We start from the raw sequence: 26,304 nt of genomic DNA, 5'->3' as shown, positions 1-26,304 counted from the left end.
TTTTCTGAGAATGAGAGCACGACTGCAGGCTATCTCTGTGTGGAAGTACTGTGGTGTGTTTATATCAGCAGTGTTTACATCACCTACCTCTCCGTTCAGGAAGCAGTAAAGGACTGCGACCACAAAGCCCTAAAAGGAAAGAAAAACACTGATAAGAAAGCAGGAGCAGAGGATGTAATGGTTAAATTTCTTCTTTGATCATCTCGTCTTATCAATTATTTGTTATTTTTACAGTTTTTCTCAGTTCCAGAGGCATCCTTTTTAAGATCTTAGCACTAAGGATGGTTTCCCCGTGTTTTTAGCAAATCTGAATACCTACTCTGTGGAACTGTTAATATTATCTGAGAGATTCAACAAGACATGATTTTAACTTGTATGATTCACTGGACTTCCCTCGCTCTCCCTATTCTCATGCACCTCACGGTTAATGCTCTCCCTTGCAGTGTAAGAAGCGAGAAACCCCTGTATAATCCACAAACTTTCACTACACTTTTTTTTTTACGTCATCTTTCCCTCCCACCTCCTTACTCCTTTCTCTCTTCAATGTCCAGTCCGATTCCTCGGTGTATCTGAGTGGGCTCTTCCTTGTTTTCAAACTGGTGACACGTTGGTGCGCTAAAGCTCAGTAAATGTGTTTTACAACACTCCTACTAATGGCCCTCAGCTGTTAGCTAACTGGACAGTATGTGACATTAGCTGATCCAAGTCCCGAGAAATTCCACACTCCTTTGTGATGTGCATGCAGTCTGACAATGTCACATTTTAGCACATGCTCGGATCGCTTGGAAACCCGGGCAAGCAGGTACTAAGAAAGTACCTGTACCAGGTACTATGACCTAATGGGAAATGGGTTTGATGATCTGACTACTAGTAGTAGGTACTAATGGAAAAGGGGCTTAAAGGTACAACACACTGAACCTTGTAACAGCTGGGCTTCAACAGCACAAGACCACATTATGTGCCACTCGTGTCAGCTAAGACAAGGAGGCAACAATTCTCACGGGCTCAGGGAAATTGGACAACAGAAGATTGGAAAAACGTGGTAGGCTGGTGTTACCAAAATGAAAGCATGAATCTGGATTACCTTGTATCGAGAGACCAGACTGCTGGTGATGGTGGTGTAATGGTGTTTGGGGATATTTTATTAGCCAAATTCACTGTACCCAAATGGCCGCCACAGTCACCCCATCTCAATTTGGGTTGTAGTGGAACTGGAGATTCACATCATGGATGTGCAGCCAACAAATCTGCAGCAACTGTTTGATGCTGTCATGTCAATATTGCCCAAAATCTCTGAGGAACTCTGTGCCACGGAGAATCAAGTCAGTTCCGAATGCAAAAGGGGGATCAGTCCAGTATTAGCAACGAGTACCTAACAAAGTAGTTGGTGAGCACAACTATTTAACTCATGAAGAAGACTTAATCTCTCTTGGTTATAAAGATTGTAGACACTTGTGTTTGTTTTCCAAATACCTTCTTACAGCTTTAACTGTCTTAATTAAGCCAAAGCAACAGAGGAAAAGCTGTAAAAATTAACATGTGGCAGTCATGACTGTCATAAATGTATTACACAGACAAAACAAATGGGAGTCGAGTTGTAATAAGAAGGGGGAATAAAAGGAGTAAGGAGAGGATTGTGTTGGAAAGGTTTCCATATCTTCCAAGCTGTTGTAATGCAGCTGTGCTGTCTGGCTGCATTCTCCATCATTCCTCATTAAATGATGAACTGAAATAACATCAGAGCTTTAAACAGTGACAGTGCCACTGAGCCAGCCAGCAAAGTGCTTGGAGACCTGATGCAGTTTTCTTTAATAGTAGCACTCGCTAGTTCAGGGCTGAAAGCATGCCAAATCACTATTTTTGGACTTTTTAAAAGTTTAAGTGACCACACTTCTAGAAGACTACATTTATTTTAAGGCACTGGATTTTAGGAATCTACAGGTATTTTTTTAACAATCACTTTTTCCTCAAAAACATTTGATCTCATACCTGAAATGATCCCAGAATCAAGTCAAAAACCAGCCGCAGCTCAGTCTTCACTTGCTCGGGGATAAATGCAAACACTATATAATTGATCCCAAACAGCGGAATCAAAAGCAGCGTTGACTTTGCCAGTCGCCTGAAATGATAAGGCAAAAACAAATTCAAATCCCTCCCTCCAGTCAAACCAGCATCCAATCTGTCTCTGTATACCCCAATAATGAAATGCAGCTCAGGAGTACTTTTCATTTTAAATTTCAGCTCAGCAGACCAGAGACGGAGGGGGGGGGGGAAAAAAACACCATGAAAAGTGTCAGTTGGAAAATAGCTCATGCATTATGACTGGCTTATGAGATGCTCTCCATCATATGAAAAACCACTTAAATACATATAGCACTACATCTCTGTGTAAAGCAGCTGCTGGATGGTGGAAAACCACAGTGTGCTGTGCATGCTAAGATTTTCTTTTCTGAAATCCAAAAGGACTAGTTATCCCTGCATCGCTCTGAGCGTAAAAAAAGTTACATTTGCAGCAATAGTTACAGGAAGAATACTCAGGAGTGCGTGCTACTCTGCTGCTCTGCAAGTTTATTCAAACGAATCTTTGTTTATCCTTACAAAAGCAGCTAATGTTCACAGAATGTCCACCGAGACAGAAGTGGCGGAGCTCTTTCCAAACACCCTCGTTCGTATCAGTGACATTTCATCCTTTATTAGCTGATACACAAAACAAACTTCCAGCATGAAAAAGAAATTTAATTACACTCACGAGTACTGGTTGGAGTCGTGTCTTCCAATATCGGGGCAGTTTATCTTCTGGCGAAGTATCCGAATGATGCAGATGAAAAGAATAAAGTTCATCTGTGGAGAATACATTACAAAAGTCATGTGAGAAAAGCACTGAGGCATTTCACACTGCATCTAATGCATATGGGGAGATGTTTGTGAGATTCAACTCATAAACAGAAGCGTTGGATTGTGGCGCTGGCCTGTGGGAAAATGAGCATTTCTAAACTGATGATTTGGGCTGTGAGTGTGAACTTGCAACACATCAGTCATCATGATGCACTCCCAGCTATCAGTCACTGGCTAAGTACAGAAAAACAGAGTGTACTAACAGTAAGGCCGCTGACACTCATGTTAAATAATGAAGCTGACCCTCCTCTGGGAACAACTGCTAGCAAATAACTAAACAGACCCATTTGGACACTAGTAGGCGTCTGCTATGACACTTTGTCCAGAGCAAGCTTTTAATAGCTGGAAATTATATTAAAAGCTTCTTTTTTTTTCCGCCTTCCATGAGAAGATCAGTACCACTCATGATTTAGCTAACCACAAATATTTAAACACAGAAAACAGCTGGTTCTTTGCAAAAGGTTCAAAAAGCATCCGCTAGATTTTCTATAAATGTGACGCAGAACACAAAAAGACGTAGGCTGTGGACCCCAGCTGCACAAAAATGGCCAAGAAATGACGTAATCAGGAGCAACCGGACAATATTTCCAGTGTTTGTTACTATAGCGATTACTTCCATTAAGAAAGCTGATAAGATGCTAAGTTCACTTCAGGTCACTTCACGAGTGACCAAATAGGTAATGTGACAACACACATATGTTATGCCAGTTACTAGAAATCTCATAACCATGGCGACAACATCATTACTAAACAACAACAACTTAAAGATTAGACGACCTTCAAGTTAAAAAATCATAGAAAATAAATCTGTTTTCTTAATTTAAAAGTGAAAAATGTACATTTTTGGACTTTGGCCTGGTTTTTGCATGCTGTTAGCCAGAGTCTGTTCTTCTTTTCAACTTTTATAATGCTTCTGGTATCGTTAAATTAGCTTAATGCTCGAGTAAAGCTATAGGCAGGCTTCTAAAAAGTGGGCCACTTTTGAGTATTAGCATACTATAGACCAAAACAAGTGTTCAAGTAGTAAAGTTAAACCATTTAAATGAAATTCAAGCACAAAGTTTGTATTAGCAAAAAGAAAAACCTGAGTACTAGCATGTGTTGGGTTGTGTAAATGCTAACTAACACTGTGTGAAGCTACCAGTGTTCACTAACATGCAGCTTTAATTTTATTGTGTTCAAATGGACACATGAGCTTGGCAACGTTTCTCTATTGCATATGTCTCTAAGCATTTATTTTTACTGCAACTGCAACTGCTCATCGCCACAGATCATCGGTCTCTATTTCACTCAACACTCTTTATGGTCTTACTATTTCCCTCCTGCCTGGCAGCTCCATATTCAACATCCTTTGTCCAGTATATCCACTATCCCTCCTCTGCACATGTCCAGACCTAAGCTGTCTCTCTGATGTACTCATTTCCAATCCTGTCCCTCCTGGTCACTCCTAATAAAAATCTCAAGATCTGCCACCTCCAGCTCAGCCTCCTGTCTTTTTGTCATTGCCACATCTCCAAACCATACATCATAGCAGGTCTCACTACCATCTTGTTCCCCACTCTCTGCTTCCCTTTCACTGTTGCTGCTATCCTTCTGTCACAAATCACCCTTGACACAAGTCTTTTCACCCTGCCTGCACTCTCTTCTTCACCTCTCTTGTGCACTGTTGTAAACTTTTATTTGAACAAAAAAATGGTTAGGAAATTACAGACCTGCAAAATAAAACATCAATGAGGGTGCACATTAGTACATTTAGTTAGTACTTTCAAATTTGCATGCTAAATATTAAACTTTTTTCCAGCAGCCTGTTATCTTGACTTTGAAACTGTGACTTAAAAATGAGGCAAGCAGCTGCTTTTAACAGCTTATTTCTGTCTGAATTTCATCAAAGACTTGAATACGAGCACAGAACCACAGTGTAAAAGTCCATATCTGTGGTTTTACTGAGTATGATGGATTAAATTATTGGTTTGACTGGACACTATTTCCTTCTGGAGTCCTTTTGTCGCATAATACTATAACTTGTTTCTACACTATACTGCCAAATATATTTGCTTGTCTGCCTTCACAAGGACATGAACTTAAGTGACATCCCATTCTTAATTCATTGGGTTTAATATGATGTCATCCCACCCTTTTCAGCTATTACAGCTTCCACTCTTCTTGGAAGGCTTTATGTGTTGATGGGAATTTTTGACCATTCTTCCACAAGTGCATCTGTGAGGTCAGACACTGATGTTGGACGAGAAGGCCTGGCTTGTAGTCTCCAGTCTAATTCATCACAAAAGTGTTCTGCTAGGTTGTTATCAGGACTCTATGCAGGCCAGTCAAGATCTTCCACACCAAACTCTCTCATCCGTGTCTTTATGGAGCTTACTTTGGGCACTGGTGCACAGTCATGTTGGAACAGGAAGTGGCATACTGCTATACTGTTCCCACAAAGTTGGGAGCTGTAAATTGTCCAAAATGTCTTGGTATGCTGAAACATTAAGAGTTCCTTTCATTGGAACTAAGGGGCAGATCCAGCTCCTGATTAAACATCCCACACCATAATCCCCCCTCCATCAAATTTTACACTTGGCACAGTGTATAGGACAAGTACCGTTATCCTGTCAACTGCCAAACCCATATTCATCTATCAGATTGCCCAAACAGAGAAGCCTGATTTGTCACTCCAGAGAACACATCTCCACTGCTCTAGAGTTTAGTGGCAGCGTGCTTTACACTACTGCATACAACACTGTTTTGCACTGTGTGATGTAAGGCTTGGATGCAGCAGCTCTGTCATGGAAACCCATTCCATCAAGCTCTTTATGCACTGTTCCTGAGATAATCGGAAGGTCACATGAAGTTTGGATATCTGTAGTTGGCGAGTTCTGTGAACTGAGGTGCACAGTTCACCGCTCTGTGATTTGTACGTGGCCTACCACTTCATGGCTTTGTTATAGTACCACTAACAGTTGACTGTGGAATATTTAGTAATGAGGGGATTTCACAACTGGACTTGTTGCACAGGTGGCATCCTATTACAGTACCACGCTGGAATTCACAAAGCTCCTGAGAGCATCCCATTCTTTCCTAAATGTTTGTACAAGCAGTCTGCATGACTAGATCTTTTATACACTTGTGGCCATGGAAGTGATTGGAACATCTGAATTCAATGATTTGGATAGCAAGAGAATACTTTTACCAGTACATCTGTATATATCTTGGATTGCGTGCAGCTTAACTAGAGATAGGTTTTTGTTGTTTTCTAGTGCTTTTTTCAGTCTTTGTGTCACTCAGAATAGACGAATGAAGACAACTTTTCCACTCTTAGTGCCATTTACTTTGAAAGAGCTAGCTCAAGCTGGCTAGTGCTGATATAAACCATGAAAATGTTTTTAAAGCTCATGAACTTACCAGAATTGATGCCAAAATAGGAGTTTTAATGATCCACCAGAACACATCGGTGTTTTCTATTATATCCCAGCACCTGGTAAGACGTGAAAGAGTTTTAATGTATAAGATGTAGCAAAACAAAGCAACCCCCCCAAAAAAAACAAAAAAAACAAAACAAAAACAAAACAACACAAAAGAGTATTTTCTGCTCGATTCTGGTCTAGCAGTTCCCTAGTCTCTCACCCCACATCATTATAGTTGGCTTTAGCGATGCTCCAAGCTGTGATGAAAATTGCTGGACCGCCTGGGGGCAAAAAAAAGTATACAACCAAATGTTACTGTGGATTCCAGCTGTAAGGTTCTCGACATGTAGTTCATGTACTGCTGACACTCTATAAGGTCTCGCTAATAGAACAAGAAACAAGACTTTCTCACCCCAGCCGATCAGAATATAAGCCCAGAAGTACTTCCTCTCGGAGAAGAAGGAAACGGCCAACAATGCATGCAGATAAAGGCCTTCCACCAGCAGCCAGAAGAAACTGGCCATTATACAGTACTGGAAAAACACAATCACTGCTTTGCAGCCAACCTGGCAATGGACACAAAAGCATGAATCATACAATGATCTAGTTAACAGGGACAACCTTATGTTGAAGATGATACGGTGAAATTTATTCCCAGTTGTGGCCAAAAACTGCATTTAGAAAATGAAAGAATAAATTGGAGTTGTTTGTTTCCTGTTGGTGAAAGCAGGTATATATCTGTGTTCTTTTATATAAATATGAATCCTATGACTGCAGTAGAATGACAATTAGTTTTTCTTGTGCCCTTATTAATAACTTGGAAGCAGAGATTCACTCAAATGCTTCTTTTATTATCAATAAATTCCATGGACATATTGCACTAAAAAAGCGAGTTACTACTTATGAAACTTTTGTAAATAATGGCTTTAAAGGTAGTGCAAATCTGTGTCCTATTCAGCCTGCACTTTATAAGCTCTCTGCCTCATTCAGTGAAAGAAAAGCTGCCAAAGTGCAGAAATGTTCCGAAATATAATGCAGGAAGTGAGCAGGATTAACACTGAAGCACTCATGAAGCATTTACGAAAGATTGGATTTAAAGAATGTTTTCCCAAAGAACAAAATGACCCATAGCTTCTGAGATTAGCCGAAGCTGAGTGTGACTGAAGTGGCAAGTGTGCTGAATTAGTAGATTTATGAGTAGTAGTAGTAGATGCCCTGATAGGGAATAAGCTTCTTCGCTGGGAAACAATACACCTTCACAGCCTGTTTGGGCGTGCTCATTCTGCTTGATATTATGATAGCTGAATAAAATGTTTCTGCGTAAGACATCTGAGTCTGCATTCACAAGATTTCCATAGCACAGGAAAACACAATAAGCTCTCTTCTGGTTGGCTGAACAACGTTTGCGTGAGGGTGGGTGAGCTCATTCAAAATTGAGCTTGCCGATGCTGAATGCTGGGGAGGCAGGCTGCTATTGACATTGTTACACAATGACATGTATAAAAAGGCTGATTTTGTCTGCAGTGTTTCTAAATTCACTCTGCTGGTCAGATCTACAAGCCTGTACAAGCAGCTTTAGAGTGAGCAATGCGGAGATCCTACGCAGAAGACATCACACGGATAAGAAAAATCAATAAACTGTGCTCCTTTAAAAAGACTCCGTAAGAGTGAATACATTGAGCACTTTAGCAGCTGGAGTACAGCAACACAATAGGAAGGGCTGGGCTGAAGGGCATTATGGGTAGAGAAAAGTGGACAGTAAAGAAGACAATAAAGTCACAATAAAGAAAAGAAAATCAGAAAAAGCTGTCAGGTCTTTGTCACGACAATAGAGTTGAAAGAAGAACAAACAAATAATGATGTGTAGTTGGACAGAACCTACCTCTTAAAAATCTAAAATGCAAAATGCAATCACGACATGCTTTCTGTTATAGCCACTTTCTACTGTAGTACATTTTAGATGGAGATATTGTTTAGATGTTGAATTAAAAAAAAATTTTTTTCGATGGGAAATAGGTTTTGAAAGCTAAATAAACATGATAATCTATGGCTATCTGATAATATCTGAATCTGGCTTGAACGTGAGGATTTTTAATGACTAGGAGACTTAAAGAAACTAGCATTCGAGGCTGACATTGTGCTGGTGGCTCTCTGCTAGTCATCAACTCAGTTAATTTAAATCCAAGAACTGGGTCTCTTGACTTTGTTTGCAGCACTTTTAATACCAAAAATATGTTGCAGCCTGTCTAAAAAGTCTCCAGTATGGGTGAGTGATTTCTTTTTTTCTGTTTTCAGTGGCCTTGGCAATCTTTTGTATGCAGTCTATGTTCTACACAGGCAGAATATAGACAAAACGAGCAACCCGTCTGAGTAGACAGAAGTCTTTATGTATGAAATGTCTTGCTTCTAGCTTCTCCAAAAACATGCGCTGTATTGAAAATATTCACATAATCCAGAAATGTCTTGTTCTGTTTTAGTCCTTGTGCATGGAGTTAAAGTTTGGGACAGCTCATTGAAGCAGCTGTTACTGGGCTGACAGGAATTTTGTAACCCATATAAATTGATTCCCACTTGGCATGTTGAGGGGGAAGAAAACGGACCCAGATGGGCTGCCTAAGCCTTGCTGCTTAGTTTAATATGTGCAAATCAGTACAAATTGATTGCTGGAGCTGAGTTTTAAAAAGCCTGCCGTTAGTCGCTAAAGGAGGATAAATTGTGAGATATTATGCCACTGGAAAAACAGGGAATAACAGGAAGCTCAGACACGGATCCATGCTCGTACCTTAAAAAAATGCATTTTTTTAAATATGCTTTGAATTAATCGGGTGTTTAACTATGGCAAACATCCAGCTGTATGAGAAGAGATAATGAATGGAGCATGCAGAACACCTGCACACATACAGATAAACACAGCAGAAGCAATGCTAACAGCTGTAATGGAACTAATGTTGGGGTCACGATGAGCACCGCAGCACCAGACCCGTCTCTATAATGTCTCTTTCAAATGTGCCATGATAGCAGCTGGCTCCCGTCAACCCAGCGAGTCCATTAACGTAGTGCAGCCGACCACAAAGCTCACTAACAAATAGAGTGAGCCTCTGCTCATTGTGTGGCTAAATTCTGTAACATGAACCTCATGTTTATTGGCCACACACCTGACGGGGCTTTGGACTGTGGCTCATTGTGAAGGGGTGATGGTTGAAAGCCAAAGGACAACAATCAAAGACTGTGGGCTGTAAGTCCATGTTTTTATTACTATTTTAATATTAACATACTTGGCTAATATGTGGCTTTTGTTGTGAGATTGAAACTGAAAATTGACACAAGCCGTTTTCAAAACTTTTAAGTTATTCATCAGCTATGATATGAGAACTTAAAATGTCAGTAATTATCAATAATGATCAGTGATGCTACAATACTGTACTAATACTGTACTGAATGTACTGTAATACTGACTGTATTGAAGTCTTGCTGAGTTATCTGAAGTTCTAGGAGAGCAGTCATTAACAAGCAGCATTAACTCACAGAGCCCGAGGAGCAGTTGTCCACCTCCCCGACCTCGTAGAGAACCACATCTTTGATGAAGACAGCGATGGCCTTCAGGATAAATGAAACAAATAGATGCATGTGGATGTAGTTCCTTGTGCAGTGGAGTTTCCTAGGACACACAGAATGAGAGATACAAGAAAACAGATCAAGACAAAGCGACAAGACACGCGGAGAATTCAATAAAGAGGCCCTGCATGCTAATTACACAATGTCCTCAGAGTTAATAGCTTAAAATGACAGCAATTCACAGACAGTTAAATCATAATTAAGTTTCTTAGTTCCCTTTCACTGTGTGGGTGGATCAGTTTTAGAGCACAATAAATGGTTTTTATGGTTCTTCACACACCTTTGAAAATAGGCAGGAGAGGTGGATTTCCAAGAAGTTACAGTAGTAGAAACAAGTAGTCCTAAAACATCAGTTCTTTTAACACTTCTTCTGCTGACTACATTATCAATACTTTAGAGGTAATTGGGGAAAACAGGTTCCTAATAGCTTCGATCACTTTTTTAAGTCAGAAATGGTTGTTGTCTGGGCAGGTAAATATTCGCCTGGAGTACAGCACGTGCCCAGTCAGTTAATGTTCCCTTGGACATCATAACAGTTTCATTTAACCGTACCTCATTCCCAGGAGAGTAAATTGCCATGATACCAATGTTATCCAGATTTTATACTCACATCAAACAGCAACTGCTATTTCATTTAAATCCCTATTTTTCTTCTACTTCTACTTTCTTCTAGTTCTTCTTTATTCAGTTTCGGTCAGCCTTTAGTGTCAGACAGATGGTCTCACATCTGACTCTAGAAACTGTAAACCTGACTTTTAATGTCTGTATGAGCTCAACAACTGTTCATCCAATCTACTTTTAATGTGTTGGGGTTCCTCCATATGTTGCCTTTTAGAAATGCGTGTAGTGAACCATATAGCACTAATACTGCTCATAATACCCGACGGTCATAACGCTCTTTCTGGCTCAAATCTGTGGGTTGTTTTGATTTCACACCTTCACACCTTTTATCTCCCTGACCATGGCCGGCCTTGTGACTTTGGGTGCGTGACGGTGAGCAAAACTCTCAGGTGGACACACTTTGACACCTATTGCTTGTCTTTGCAGAAAGCATGAAAAGTGCCTCTTATCAGCAACTAATTCAATAAGGCACTTTCCGGTGACATGATCGGCAAAAGACTCAAAAAGAAAAATGTGACCAAAAATAAAATTCAGAATAAATGTTACTCCACCACTGCGGCCATGAAGAGAAATGGATGGCAGTACACTGAGAGAAAGCAGCTTCCATGTAAGAAATGAAAATCAGCACACATCATTTCACAGCTCATGCACTTAGGTGTGAATTTTTGCAGCTGCACAGTATATAGAGTATAGAGTTTTTACAGTGTTTGGAGGGGGTGTAGCACACAGGAAGAAGAAGTGCTCGAATGTGGCCCACCCATTTACACATACAGTCTTTGTACACAAAATTTATTTCTTTGCAGCATTCAGCGAGAAAAGTTCACTTTGCGTCTTACTCAGGCAGACAAATTGCATACAGCAGTTTTTCCAAAAAAAGTAATGTGCGGTATTATGCGAGTCACTCTTGAAATGTCCATTCATTATCTTTTAGGGTGAAGATGTTGCAATTTAAAGCTGGCTTCTTATTCTTCCTCAGAACTGTAATTGCACTTGAGGAGGTTACAATCGTTCCCTGGCTTATCAAGCAAAAATGCCGGTCCTTTTTTTATCCCGCAATACTTCAAACATCTAACCTTCAAAGTGCTGCATGCGCCATCAAAAGATAGCAGAGTTTGAGTGACAGTTTATTTCATTTGGAAGCTATTTGTATCTTTCATCTTGGTTTAAGCCTGCTATTATACTCGGGTGTGAAGCTGCAGTGATCAGAGACGATCAAATTCCAGTGAAAAGTGTTTGACGCGTGACACAGAAATGTGCAATTTGTCACAATGTTCATGTCACATCAGCCGGCAGGGATAATGCCACTGTCAGCGTGCTTTGTAGATAATAGCACGTACTGATGTTCTTCACAAAAGTCTCACTTTTTGTTCCGGTCATCGTTTTTCTAAACACCTGACCACATAAAAATAAGTTAATCCAGATGGAATGAAATTCACAGTGAGTGCAATTAAATAGCACATAAGTACTTAATATAAAACAGCTGAGCTATTGTGCATCTACATACCTGAAGATGCAGAGGATCACAATAGCGGTAGAAAGCGAGACGAGCGAGACGCTGTGGCCGATGGTGTAGCCGATCTTCACTTGCCAAAAAAACTTTCCCTGCACAAAGAAACATAAAAACAGAGAACAAATCAAAGAAAAGGAAACAGCCGGTGCGTGTTTACACACTCAAACAGTGACATCACTTGTGTTAGTTGATTTAACCATTCAAAACATTGATTTGTTTCAATTTTTGGCTTAGAGATGTCTTTTATTATTGTTGTTAAGCATTTAGGCTCCACTCCTGTCATTTTTAAGTGTTGTAACTGAAGAGCTCTTGAACCACGGATTTGTGTCTCTCTCTTACCAAATACTGGATCAGTCCAGTCATGCGATATACTGTAACAGCATCCTGAATTTCTGGATCCTTTCAGCTTTCGCTATGTTACTGCCATGCCACTGTATGTTGTGCGCTTGATGGAAATTAAATTAAGATCTCCTGCATCCTCTGGCACACTCACACATATCATGTTTGCAGTAAGATGGACATCAAATTCCTTTTAGAGTACTTCACCGGGCCAGGTCCCTCCTGACTTCCTATGTGGCATACTAATGAGGCCGCCTCTTTGACTCAGAGAGCAAAGTGCCCACCAAGAAAGCTTTTACCACCCTGCAGTGCACATCCACTCTTCACTCTGCTCCACCTTCGTCAACACGGACAAGATTAGCTCTGGCTGCAGTAAAACTGAACTAAATAAGAGCAGCATTTGATTTATTTATTCTGGTCCTACTCCTGGAAGGATTCTGAATAACTTCTAATGACTCATAATGCCTGATAACGGAGGCGGGAGTTATTACTGACCTGTCTGTGTCAATTATGTCAAGTGTGTTTCAAAGACATTCGTATTTTAATTACAATACGAATGTTTTTGTTACAGCATCAAACCAAATTACCTTATAACCATAGATTTACTTTCTAATCCCATCTTTCTCCCAATGTATGACTAGCACAGGGTACAGCTACTCTGGTTATCTTTACAGTTAAAATATACATTTATCAGAACACATTGTTACTCTTTGTTGAATCTGTACACAAACATGTATTCCTCTTAAATAGCACAGGTCTGCAACCAAAAAACTGCTTAGGATTTTTACTGAAACCGGGAAAAACGTTTTAAAAATTCCATCACATCAGGTTTTCTTGCAAAACTCATGTTTTTAGTTTCATTTCCCCTTTTAAACTGAAATCTGGTATCCTATACTTGAGTCAAAAAATCGTATCCACTAATGATTTCTCACATGAATTGAATGTTTCTAAGAGCGAGACTCAAGAGAAATACAAATAGAAAATGCGAGGGATTGAGGGGGTCAGTAGGAGGGGGAGTGTACGGTGGGTTTGGCAGTGTGAGGAGCTCAGATGATCATGTCCCAACAGGTTTATTTTGTTCATAGCAAAAGGTAAGGAATCTCCGAAAAATTATGCATAGTTAATTGTAATAAAATATTTATTTTTTTCATTGCTGTTGTGCTTTTTTTTAAAAAATGTAAACTCCTCCTGTTTTGTAAAAAAGAAAAACTGTGAGGGAAATGGAGATCATTTTTAGATTCAGTACCTAAAAAACATCAAATTTACCCAAAATTATCCCATGCAGCTGGAAAACTTTTTTTTTGCAGAACTGCGTAACCTGCATGCATCAGATTACAATTTTAAGTTAGCGACTATGTAAATACAGTATGTAGAAATAAGTACGCTTTAGCAATGCAGTAATGCTAAGTAATGCTATCTTTAGCGTTGTAAAGACTAGCGGGTTATCTACTTCCACACTTTATATTGAACTAGTCAAAGTATCTCGGGTTCTAACTCAGCACTTCACAGTTATGAATCAGTGAATTTAATGCACCTTCCTCTGTATACTGACAAGCTACCGGTATACTAAGGAACATACTGCATTAAGCTGTTAAGTTAGTTGGGCATGTTGCTGTGTTCCTGCTAACTTTTGCTTTATAAGAAAATTTCTTAAAATGCAGTCTAACAAACAGCTGTTCATTAATTTCCTCATCTTGCTGTTTCCTGACATTTCTGTACATTTCTATATTATATTGACATTTAGTCCAACAATAATAAAAAGCCTGTACATGAAAATATAAACAGTATTCTTTGACAGCTTCATTCTATATATTCTGTAGACTCAGTCACTTGAGACAACTCAATACATAGGAGTGAACAAAAGCGTATATGAGGTACACAGTGGCAACCAATCAATACAGTAATTTCCCCAATACAGCCAATAACACCCACCCACAGAGCAAAGAAAAGAGCTTCTCATTCAATTCTTCCTGACCGCTGGCTCTGGACACCATTTCCCGCTGTGCAGCTCTGGTCATTCACTATGAGACTGTGTCAGTCTACTCACATCATCGCTAGTGCTGTTGAGATTGTATCCACAGCTCACAGCAATGTCAATAGGATGCATCTCGGTCCAGCCATCTTCTGTGCAGGTTTTCGAAAGGTTACCTGGAGACGGAGAAGAACCAAAGAGGTCACAGCCACCCAAGCGTTACATTTCCTCTGCCTGCCACCCATTAGGTTCAAATTGGACACGTTGTGACATTGTCAGTGACACAACAGGTCACTGCAAACAGCAAACAACGGCAAAAAAACCAAACTCTGCAAAGTGCCACAAAAAGTCTTTCCTGCTAATGTGAGCCGCTATTGACTTGTACTTTACCTGAGCCTGCAGAAAGGCACTCTGCTGTTACAGATATTGACTGATCCGTATCTTGCCATTCATCTAACCCCACATAATGATCCAGGCAAGAATGCATGCACCAGATAATACTACCATGCCCACAACATACTGCTTAAAATTTACTCTAACAGCCTATTGTTTAACATCTGATGATAATATGAATAAAAATAATTAAAAATGTTAATCATGATAGGTCTACTATAGATATTATATATAGATTGAGGGTTATGTTTTCTTTCAGATTTTCCTGATTTGTTAATTATGAGTTATAATAATATCAGATTACATTTTAATAATAATAATAATCTTTTTGCAAAAAATTGTTACAAATTGTATATATTACTTGTGTACCATCTGTCAGCTAAAATCAGCTGGTTGTTGGTGTTGGTGACAGTAAGGTTGCAGAGTGCCCTCTGGTGGGTAAACTATGAAACAGCACTCAGGACTCATAATATGGTTGAAGGATGTTTCTATTTCTTCTTGATGTTTTTAATTCTGTTGTAAATGCTGGTACTGATATATTGCCCGATATTGACCACGCTGATATATCAGGTTGGCTCTATTGTAAGATGATATACGTAGGCAAAAAACAATAAATGAATGATTCTGCTGGAACCTTCTGAGTGATTCATACTGCACGTCTCAACATTTTGCACCTCACCAGATTAATTTAATTACAACATAATTCCATAATATATTGACAGAGAGCGTTGACTGGATGGTGTGAGACTTTCTTTCAAAACTGGTATAAATCACTCCTAGAAAAAACACAATTTCTTGAGAAATCCCAGCTACCATAGAGCGAAAAGCAGGGTACACACTGGCCAGGTCGCAGTCTGTCACAGGGTGATATTTTGAGTTTTCTGTTCTTTTCTATTTCTTTTTTTTTCATTATAGCTTTTCTTTTGTTTTTTAAACCTCCTGACTTTGAAATGAAGTATGCAATAAAAGAGAATCACACAAATCTGTGACCGATATTATCTGCTTTCCATAACCTGATTTCTATTGATTTGTATGGAACTGAACTTTCACTTCTAATATTTCTGATTGAGTTTATTTTTTTCTTCTTTTTTGTGGATTTCCTATAGAGACTTCTTTAGATGGTCACAAAAAATATTGAGCCACGTTATTTTAAGGATGTTTAGTTACTATTTCTCTCACTCTGCAGCAGAAACTCTGTCATTTGGTTTATTTGTGAAATTTGTTCATGGTTTATTCATTCATGGGGCATCAACTGTTCATGTAAACAGCTTAACCACTAAAAGACCTTAATTTTAATGTGACCGACAGACAAGCTGCTCTGTGCATATAAACAAAGCCGCTTATAACCAAATGATATCAGGCAGTGAGCTGCTAATGAAAGAATGTGCAGCAGGAGGTTGTTTCTACAGCATAAGAGCGGTCATGTGACTGAATACCTCTTCTGTGACTGCATTTACGCATCATGCTCAGATGCTCGAGTCTTATTTTACCATAAATCAATTTCCCAATTTGCCAAACACACCTTCATGGATGCGTAAGTAAACACACACACACAACATCAGGCTCATTAAATCAACATCTTCCACATTCCTCATCTGTCACCACACAACTTTTCAGACAATTTTTGAAGCGAACGGCACGAGCTAAATCCTCCAGAGAATCCTGAATGAATACACTGACTAAAGCTGACTTGAAGTAATCGTATAGGCACATGGACTCATGTTCATTTATAGTCTGGGTGGAAGGGATTCGGTCTTTCCACAAGATTTACTCCAGGGTATTGCTGAACGGCAAAGCAGAAAATCGCCAAGAAGCAGCGTGACCTGACCTATACTCGAGACCATTTCACAAATAAAACTTTGAAGCATAGAGCCGTTGAACAAATGTTGTGTTTATATGGATCGCTTAGATTACAGAAAGAAATCTATATACCAATGTCCCAAAAGAGTTGGAAAATAGGCTGTCTGTCAGCACCCACTACTTGATAAGAGATGTTTTCGAATATGGTTTAACAAAAAGTGCTAAATATGGTAAAAGAAATTGACAATAATCCAAACAAATCCCACTCTAAAAGAAAAGAGGGGGAGAAAAAGCAAAATTTTAATTCAACCACCTTCAAGTACAGAAACAAAAGCTAGAAAATTGATTTCAAAGGACTCTTCACTTTATTTAGCATGTTAACAGTTTCAGCAGAAACACACCAGTAAAGTCACCCATGATTGCTGTTTGTTTTTTCATTGCATGGACACAATTCACAATAATAATAAGAGGCGATACCGGCGGACTCTGAGAGTCCCATTACGCTGACTAACAGCTTAATCTGTGAATTCTCATGCAGGACTAATGTTTTGTCAGGATGCTGTCAGGCTGCATAAGTGGAGATCTGCTGTCTGGTCACATGGTTGAGCCATTTGCAGAGAAACGGAGAGCCCTCTGAGAGCTGGAGCATAGTCACCACAATGGTCATGTCTCTATGAGGAGCATCTTCAAATGCCATTTATGAATGAACTTATCTCACTCGTCCCTCAAGTATGAAGGATAATATCGAATTTATCATCATTTCTGATGCTAATTTGTTTAATTTCCTTTTTGTCCTCTGTCATTTCCATAAAAAAAAAAAAAAGAGTACATTTACATGAGCGTATTTAATAAAGCTCACACAAAGGCTACAGATGCCCTCGAATCAATTATGACTCAAGTAAGGGCAAAGATTTATTAGATTATTTTCGTCTCTTTGATATTGATTTTTCTTTATTGGGTATTTGTCTTTGCCAAACTGCAAACTCAATAAGCGCTGGGACACAAAGAAATCTCCTACTCATTTGATCTCTAATAGCCACAGTCTAGTAGCTCGCAATTTTCTCTAATCGAATTTTTGACGAGCCAGTAGATTGTTACAAATTTAAGTGCTGGGATATTTCGGACTGCTTCTCAGCACTAATTGATGCATTTTGGCATTTGGTGTTGCTTTTGACGTCAGATTGATATTTAGATGGAAAATGATGCGGCTCAGTCCTGGTTGTCTTTTTTGGTTAAAGTCACGCTAGCTAATCATGATGCCCAGCATGACGCAGCACATCCAGATGCTGACATGCGCAACATCTATAATATTTACCGTATGTAATATGTGACTATTGTAAATAATATTTACAATACGCTTAGAGTTTGAAGATTAAAGAGATTTATTCCAGACATGCAGTTGCGGTCTTTGTATCCCTCGAGAGGACTTTACCTCAAACTATTTCCCTCTCTCTTTATTTGCCTATTTGCATTCACTCTTTGTCGTTGTTATCAGCGGGTAATACCATCAAGCTTTCTATTTCATGTACACATTTTTTCTCTCTAGCTGTTTGTCTTTGTAATAGGTTTCCAGATATTCATATATTCAATGACTGCAGCCACCGACCTCCCTGCCTGTTACATATATACTTTTTACCTAACTCAGAACTTCAGACTTTAAATAAATTCCACAGCTTTTCTGACAAAGCGCTAACGCTGCCACTCAAATGTCAGCTGCAGCTCAGGTGTAAAGCTGTGAGAGCACAAGAAGCTCACAACAAGCAAAGCTTGTGATTTCTCCACCAGGCATGTCAGTAAACAAGCTTTTTTATCACAAGCGCTCAGGGAAATCCCCCCACCATGACAGCAAAGGTAACGTAATTTTTCCATGGTTGCCTTTAGTTTGTGTCCCTGGTATCACTGCCACAAAAGAACACAACACAATTTAGCAAAAAAACATGAACTGGAAAAAAAACTTGCTTTTTGGAAGGAAGGAGGTGGGTTTAAATCCACAACAACAACAACAAAAAACCCACTTTTTCTGGTGGGAGCAGTTTCAATCTGTTCTACTTGAAGCTAGATAATTTTTATTAGTGAACTCCAATACAGAAAAGCTGATTTGGGAAAGAAACGTTTAAAAACTGTCAGCAGAATATTGTCCTTTTTGGGTCTCCCTCCTACTTTTGATGTTGTGGTATCAAAAATGTACTAGAGGTGAGATGAGTTTCCTCCAACTGTCCAAAGAAATCCCTGTTAGGTTAGGTGGTGACTCGGCCATAGATATGAATGACAGTGTGAATTGAAGTCGACCTGTCTGTGTTAGCACTGCAATGGATTTCACTTCGAAAGATATTTATTCCCAAAATGATGACTGAAATCCTGAAATCCCAAAAGGAAATCCTGCAAAATTCACTGCAAAAACTCAGGGAGGCTTGCTAATGATGAAATCAAAATAATAAAAAAAATAGTTTAGTTACAGTTTTATGATGTTATTTGAATGAGAAACTAATAGGTAATATTCTCACTTTAATCCAGTGTGTGTTGGTGAGTGGTGGGAACAAAAACAGCAGAGACCCAGATCTCTAAATGTAACACATGACATAAGTGTAATGCTGAATCCTTGTGTTTTAAGGCTGATAAGAGGAGTACGCTTTGGGTTTAATAAGCTCCCAGAAATTTTACTGAAACACAAAAGTCTGTTACTAAATATGGACAGCGGCTGCGTTTGTCAGTGTGGGCTTTTTGATAAACATGGCTCCTTAATGCACCGACCGAAGATTAAAGAATAGAAAAGACAGCTTTTTAACACAAAATGAGAGAGAGATGAGTTGGATTCGGGTAAAAGCCATTTCTCTTTACTTATGCCTCTTATTACAGGTGAAGCAATCACAAAAGAGTGGCTGTAGCTAAAAGTCAATCGTGGTTTTAATCTGAGAGACAGATAAGACGGTGGGCAAGCAAAAAGAGCGAATTCAAGTGAATAACAGAAAATTGAGGGACGAAACAAAGATTTCCATTAAGAAAACTATATTTGTCACAACACATTGTATAGTACGAAAAACTGATTTTAAAGTAAAGTTTACCCCATTAACTGGTGCACAGCAAATCCAGCATATCCAAATTAACACTGTCGGATTTGATTTCAACACTATTAAAGTGTCTATATGGGTCCACACCAGAGAGTGTTAATTTAACTCTTTTTGGAGAGTTGGTACGTTAACTCTGATTTAGTGTTAAACACCAAATCTGTCTGGAGTTGATAATTTAACACTTGGTGTTAAGAGTTTATATATTAACTCTCAAAGAGTATTTTAGTTTAACTACGTAAGAGTTATCTTCTAATTCATTCTAAAAAGCGGGAATTTTACTGTTCTGAACTTCTAGAAATTTCTTTTGGAAATAAACATTTACTAAAAAGATGCAATGGTTTTTGAAAAACATTTATTCTGAACTGTGCACCACAATTTCAAAACATTATCTGAAAGATGTAACAGTGTACATGTTCTCACTTTCATTAGAATTTTGTTTATCAAAAGGTCTGACATGGTAAATGCAAATAACAGCATTCTCATCACTTATTTCTTCAATACAATATGCATGTCCTTCATTCATCCCTTTGTGGAACTTCAGCGCACTTCTGCTCTCCCCCATATTCCATCTTCACAAGCATATCCTGTGTGGAGATTGAATAAAAATTAGTTGACACTAATTAATGGCACAAATAATCCAGTAAACAATTGCAGCACAGTAAAAAAAAAAAAGGAATCCTCTTTGAGCCATTACTTGTGTAAAGTATTTTCCCAAAAGACAAAGACACAGGCAACAGGTAATACTGAACTAAATGTAAAACCGCAACCTTTTTCATTTTTACCTAAACCGTGTGCACAAAACTCTGGAGGGATCTATGCTAACGTAGAACCCAGTCAGGACATCTGCTACTGCTGTTTGCTCGTTTGTTTGTTTGTTTTTATGGGCGATCGTTTTCAGGCTTCAAGTAGCACCATTATACCAACATTTCACATTCTAGACATTGTTTTAGGCGTATTTGACCAAAAGTTTGACTGAAAATTCACATGCAAGCTTTTTTTCAAGGCTGTGGTATTTGCCCGCAAACGATACCTTTCAGCTAGCTAAAACAGAATATTATGCTATCAGCGAGCAACATGGCTAATGCCTTTCACACAGCTTTGTCTCAACTCCAAAAAGCCACAGAAGTAAAAGCTAATAATAATAATTGAAACAATCTTTGGAAAAAATGACTTACCAAGCATGGCAAACAACTCAAATATGTAGAGCAAAATGTTCTGAAACGGCTTCACTTCAGCTTCGATTGGAGCCGTGCTGGGGGCGGAGTCTGTGAATTTACTCTGTTGGTGTCATAGCCCCTCTAGGAGTTCAGAGTTAAGAGGTCAAGAGTTAATGTTTCCATTGTAACACCTCCAGATTTGACATAGAAACACTCATTTTTAACACTCGATTTTAACTACTATCATTTTACACCTCAGAGTTACATTAAAAGAATGTGACTCTGCTTAGAGTAAAATTAACTCTACTTTTGCAAGAAGACTATTAACACCAAAACATTTAACACTTTTGAATTTGCTGTGTGGGTGAGATTTTTCAGAAGTACTAAACTACAAACACCCAGCACGCCCCTGCGGGCGGTTTATCCTTCAAGCTCGGGTCCTCTACCAGAGGCCTGGGAGCTTGAGGGTCCTGCGCAGTATCTTAGCTGTTCCCAGGACTGCGCTCTTCTGGACAGAGATCTCCGATGTTATTCCCGGGATCTGCTGGAGCCACTCGCCTAGCTTGGGAGTCACCGCACCTAGTGCTCCGATTACCACGGGGACCACCGTTACCTTCACCCTCCACATCCTCTCGAGCTCTTCTCTGAGCCCTTGGTATTTCTCCAGCTTCTCGTGTTCCTTCTTCCTGATATTGCTGTCATTCGGAACCGCTACATCGATCACTACGGCCGTCTTCTTCTGTTTGTCTACCACCACTATGTCCGGTTGGTTAGCCACCACCATTTTGTCCGTCTGTATCTGGAAGTCCCACAGGATCTTAGCTCGGTCATTCTCCACCACCCTTGGGGGCATCTCCCATTTTGACCTCGGGACTTCCAGATTATACTCGGCACATACTCGGCACAAATATATATATATATATATATATATATATATATATATATTATTACTGATGCTAATATTAGGGCTGGGCGATATGGCCTAAAATTCATATCGCGATATAATTTGAAGCATGTGCGGTAACGATATATATCACGATATATTCTTTTCTTCTGTATAATGTATTTTCCACACTATAAAGCACACTTAAAATCCTTTCATTTTCTCAAAAATCGAGAGTGCGCCTTATGTATGAATTCTGGTTGTGCTTACTGACCTTGAACCGATTTGGGCGTGCAGAAATCTGTTAAAAAATGTTTTAGTACTACTTTGGTAAGCCGCACTGCTTGATGGATTGTCAGAGCATCACGGCTGCTGTAGTGAGGAGCTTCGCGGAGTAATCTGGGTCCAAAACTCCGTCCGCTTCAGGTACCAAAGTCAAACGAACACTAAGAGTTAAAAACGGTCTAAATTCTTTCATCTTTAATTAAATCATCAGCGATGCTGCTTTACCAGGTGTAACAATTAAGTTTAACAGCCATGCATCCGTGAAAACAGAAGTTATTAAATTTAACGGAGTTAGAAGTTAACAGGAAGTTAGCTCGCTAGTTTACACCTAAACATTTCATACCATGTTCTGACTGAGAGATTTTTGAAACTAATTAAAACGTACAGCTCTGCTACCACTACCAACATAAATGAAGACCGAAAACTAAACAGCAGTGGCGTTTGTAGGGTTACTGAAGTTGGACTACCTGGTATATAATGTTGTGCTACGTGATTGCTTGCGACACAGCTATGTTAGCATAACATTAGCACAGTGAAGCTGGAGGATGAACGCCAACTTTTTTCCACTTGATAAAAGTTAACGTGAGGGATTCTGGTGGTCAGGGACAAATGCAATCGCATAGCAGGATGCTATACACGGGCCAAACTTCAGTCAGGAGAACAACTGAGATTATTCATCCACAATACAAGGTTAGTCATTAATATACTGCAACAACATGGGAATAGAGCAGCTGCGAGAGAATTCAACATTAATGAATCAATGTTACGGAAGTGGAGGAAGCGCAGTTTTTGGCTTTCCCCATATTTCAAAAGTGCTTCATCTCTTTGCTATGACTGTCGCCCGCCATAATTTGCAGATGATAATGGTTTTAGCCGCCGCAATGCTTTCGACCAAAACAGGCGCAGCTTGATAACATCATCAACATGCGCTATCGCGATAGAGCGATATAGTTTTGTTTTTGTTTTTTTTTTGTTTTTTTAGCGATATAGTCAAAATCTCTATCGTTGGCCAAATTTATATCGTTTCTATCGATATATCGCCCACCCCTAGCTAATATATTACATATTTAAGGAAAACACTATTTAAATTAAAAAAAACAAAACAAAAAGAATACATATATATTAAGGTAAAAAATGAATAAACTGAATTTTTTTACTGGTTGTTCTTTTGCCAACATTTGGCCAACATGCAATACTGCCTGTGGTGATTTTAAACTCACAGGTCCATTTAAACCAATCCAAGATTTTTAGCTTTGAATTCACCCTCTTTCACGTAGGCATCTGTACATGTAGTGCTGAAAATCCATCTACCATCTATGAAGTGTTAAATTTCCCCAGGACTCTAATTTGCTGTTTGACTCTCTGAGGGGCTAATGCAGGTATGAGTGCATCTTCACTTCCAGAGGGGGGAAAAAAAAGAAGAGATCAGCTTGCAGAAAAAGCTCAGGGGAATTTTGACTGGCTTTTTAAAAGGTGATGGATTGGCTTTCATCACACCCAAAAAATATGCAGCGTTGAAAAAGCCACATCTGCTTTTTGGATACAAGCCGGGAAAATATACAGAGAGGTGCTAAGTTTGGAAACTTTGTGAAAAAGTTTAAGAGTAAGAAAAGTAAGAAAAGGCACAGTTTGTGGAGTGAAGTGTTTTCCAGAAATAAATAACACACAAGTTCAACACAATTTAAAGGAGTGATAAATTTTTTTTAAGATGCTGATTCACTTTCCAATAGTTAGGTGCTAAATACAAAGCCTGTCAACTTAGCTTAGCCTTAAAACTGGAAAAGACAAATCAGCTGTTGGGCTAAGTCAAAAAAAACAAGCGTCTCTAAATCCCTGACAAACAGAAGCTGGTGTTTTTCCATTTTGCTTTTGCTACAGGTTAAATAAAGGAATTTTAACCTTTTAATTACTCACCTTTAGAGGTTTTAAATTACATTTTTTAACCACTGCACAAAGCTCAAGTCTCTCTTTGCTTAGCTGTGACGCTCAGGAGTGGGTGTAGATGAAACATAAAGATATTTCGAGGTCACATTTTACTACACAGAGTGCAAAATCTGACAAGAAAAGTGGAGAAGATAAAATAATTCCCGTGTTTTTAATAATTTGTTACCATATTTTGATTCATTTGTGTAGATAAAACAGGTGTACATTATACAAATAATCAGAACAACAGGCCAGGTTTTAACCTAAAGCCAAACCACAGGCGAGTTTAAAAACATCTTAATAAGACAGAAGCAGCCCTCAAAGAACAACGGTGACATTTTGAGATGTTTACAGTCTTCCCTGAGCTATTTTGTCACGCTATTTATATCCTAAAAACAAAATTTTAAAAAACTGTTTAAAGTCTGCTTTACATCCTTTTTGTCTCTAATAATTAACCAATTATTTTATAACCAGATGATGTAGGTTTAAGGCCTCAAACCCAGAAGCTACATCCTTATACATACCATTTTATGACTCTATGTTATGTTAATGGTTAAATCAAATCTATCTGTCTATCTCTCTGTCTGTCTGTCTGTGAGGAACATCAGTTAGTGTAAATGGATTTGTAACAGTAAAAGCCCCATCAGCCATATTTTGCTCCAGTGGAGCTGACAGTGATTGGATATTAGCACATATCAGTCAGGGTAACATTAACTTGCTGGGTCACAGAGCCAGGAGCAGGGAGAAAGCCTGCAGGTGTTACAAAGAAGTAATGGCTATCTATCAGCACCAATTTAAAAATGGCTCTCAGCGAGGAATGGAAACGACTGAGAGGTTTGTGTCAGGAAATGTTATTTGATCCCGTGCTTCACTGTTCACCTGCCATGCTTAATTTAATATCCAAATATTTCATCAGAGGCAGATAAAAAAGAACTGTAAAGAACGTCAGTGAATTAATATACTTCTCAAACTATTAAAAGCTGCATGTCCAATAACTGAAGCCAGAGAGGTTACACAGAGGAGGAACACGTCTGAATATGAGATGGTAAAAATGGGTCTAAAGATTTTAAGGGCACAGTTAAATGTAATCAGAAGCAATTGGGAATATGAATCCATGTGTTACGAGATTATAGCAAAAACTATCTTTATAGTGAACCAGTGTGTCCCCGCAGCTTGACAAAACAGTATTATATTACACCTTTAGTGCTACAATAAAGTTGATTAAAATAAATAAATTAAATAAACTCTTTTCATTTACCGAAACTACTCTAAGATCCTTCTTCATGTTTTGTGCCAAATGCATGCGCGAGCACATGAAACTGACTGTGTTCAAGCTGCACATTGTGTTTGTTTCTGAGTGATAAAAGTTGCATATCTATTTAAGATGTAGATACAAACGTGGTGCAGGGACTCTGCTAGACATCCCAGGTGATGAAACGTCACCGTTAGGCTGTAGAGCCATCGTGTGGCTTCCTGTTTCCTGTTGGGGTAAACATTTATTAGCACTCACAAGTAGAGCAGGGCGATATGGCCAAAAATATTTATCACGATATATATTTGAAAATTTGCGATAACGATATAACCGACGATATAATTGATGCGAGACAAAATACAACTCCACAACATTACTAGCGCAAAAAGACAACCTTCCATTTATTTTCACTTAAACAAGAAGCTGGTTTTTATGTACATTAAAGCTTTATAAAAATGTAACAGTGCAAATGCAAATTCCTTGCTGAAAGTTTAACCAAAAGGCATTTCCAGTAGAAATGGGCTGACATATCCTGAGCATAACCATGTATAATATCCACTGAAGTTAAAAAGAGGTGCTTTGCAACATTATACTGCAGTGTGCAGTACGTATTTTTCGGACCATAAGGTGCACAGGATTATAAGGCACATTAAGCGAAACAAAGCAGTCAGATAAATCAAACTTTATTAAACTCATTCTTCTTGCTTCCTCCACTTCTGTACCATTGATTCATTAATGTTGAATTCTCTGGCAGCTGCTCTATTCCCATGTTGTTGCAGTATATTAATGACTAACCTCGTATTGTGGATGGATTATCTCAGTTGTTCTCCTGACTGAAGTTTGGTCCGTTTACAGCATCCTGCCATGCGATTGCATTTGTCTCTAACCATGAGGAACCTTCACGTTAACTTTTATAAGTGGAAAAGTGTTAGTGTTGGTCCTCCAGCTTCACTGTTTATGTTATGCTAACATAGCTGTGTCGCTAGCGATCACGTAGCACATCATTATATACCAGCTAGCCCAACTTCAGTAACCCTACAAACGTCACTGCTGTTTAGTTTCCTGTCTTCATTTATGTTGGAAGTGATAGCAGAGCTGTACGTGTGATTTTTTTTCAGAAATCTCTCAGTCAGAACATGCAATATCATGCTTAGGTAACTAGCGAAACTAGCGAGCTAACTTCCGCT

The 26,304-nt window shown here is 38.9% G+C and overlaps 1 protein-coding gene across 1 annotated transcript in view; it reads right to left on the bottom strand.

Annotated features, from left to right (window-relative positions):
• vipr1b (vasoactive intestinal peptide receptor 1b) overlaps positions 1 to 26,304 on the bottom strand; it is a 51,887-nt gene that overhangs the window by 4,714 nt on the left and 20,869 nt on the right. Inside the window, exons 4-12 of the mRNA XM_085418780.1 lie at positions 14,432 to 14,532; positions 12,040 to 12,137; positions 9,825 to 9,957; positions 6,712 to 6,865; positions 6,520 to 6,580; positions 6,298 to 6,370; positions 2,750 to 2,841; positions 1,990 to 2,119; positions 88 to 129 (exon numbers count right to left, since the gene is read on the bottom strand). Coding sequence (XP_085274906.1) covers positions 88 to 129; positions 1,990 to 2,119; positions 2,750 to 2,841; positions 6,298 to 6,370; positions 6,520 to 6,580; positions 6,712 to 6,865; positions 9,825 to 9,957; positions 12,040 to 12,137; positions 14,432 to 14,532 — 884 coding nt within the window. The remainder of the gene's footprint in view (positions 1 to 87; positions 130 to 1,989; positions 2,120 to 2,749; positions 2,842 to 6,297; positions 6,371 to 6,519; positions 6,581 to 6,711; positions 6,866 to 9,824; positions 9,958 to 12,039; positions 12,138 to 14,431; positions 14,533 to 26,304) is intronic.

Source organism: Rhamphochromis longiceps, linkage group LG9 (genome assembly GCF_057381845.1).
Source record: "Rhamphochromis longiceps isolate RC_006_pf linkage group LG9, R_longiceps_female_GT1.1, whole genome shotgun sequence".
Classification (NCBI taxonomy): Eukaryota; Metazoa; Chordata; class Actinopteri; order Cichliformes; family Cichlidae; genus Rhamphochromis; species Rhamphochromis longiceps.
Note: the sequence above shows the minus strand (reverse complement) of the source record. Positions and strands in the feature narration are given on the sequence as shown.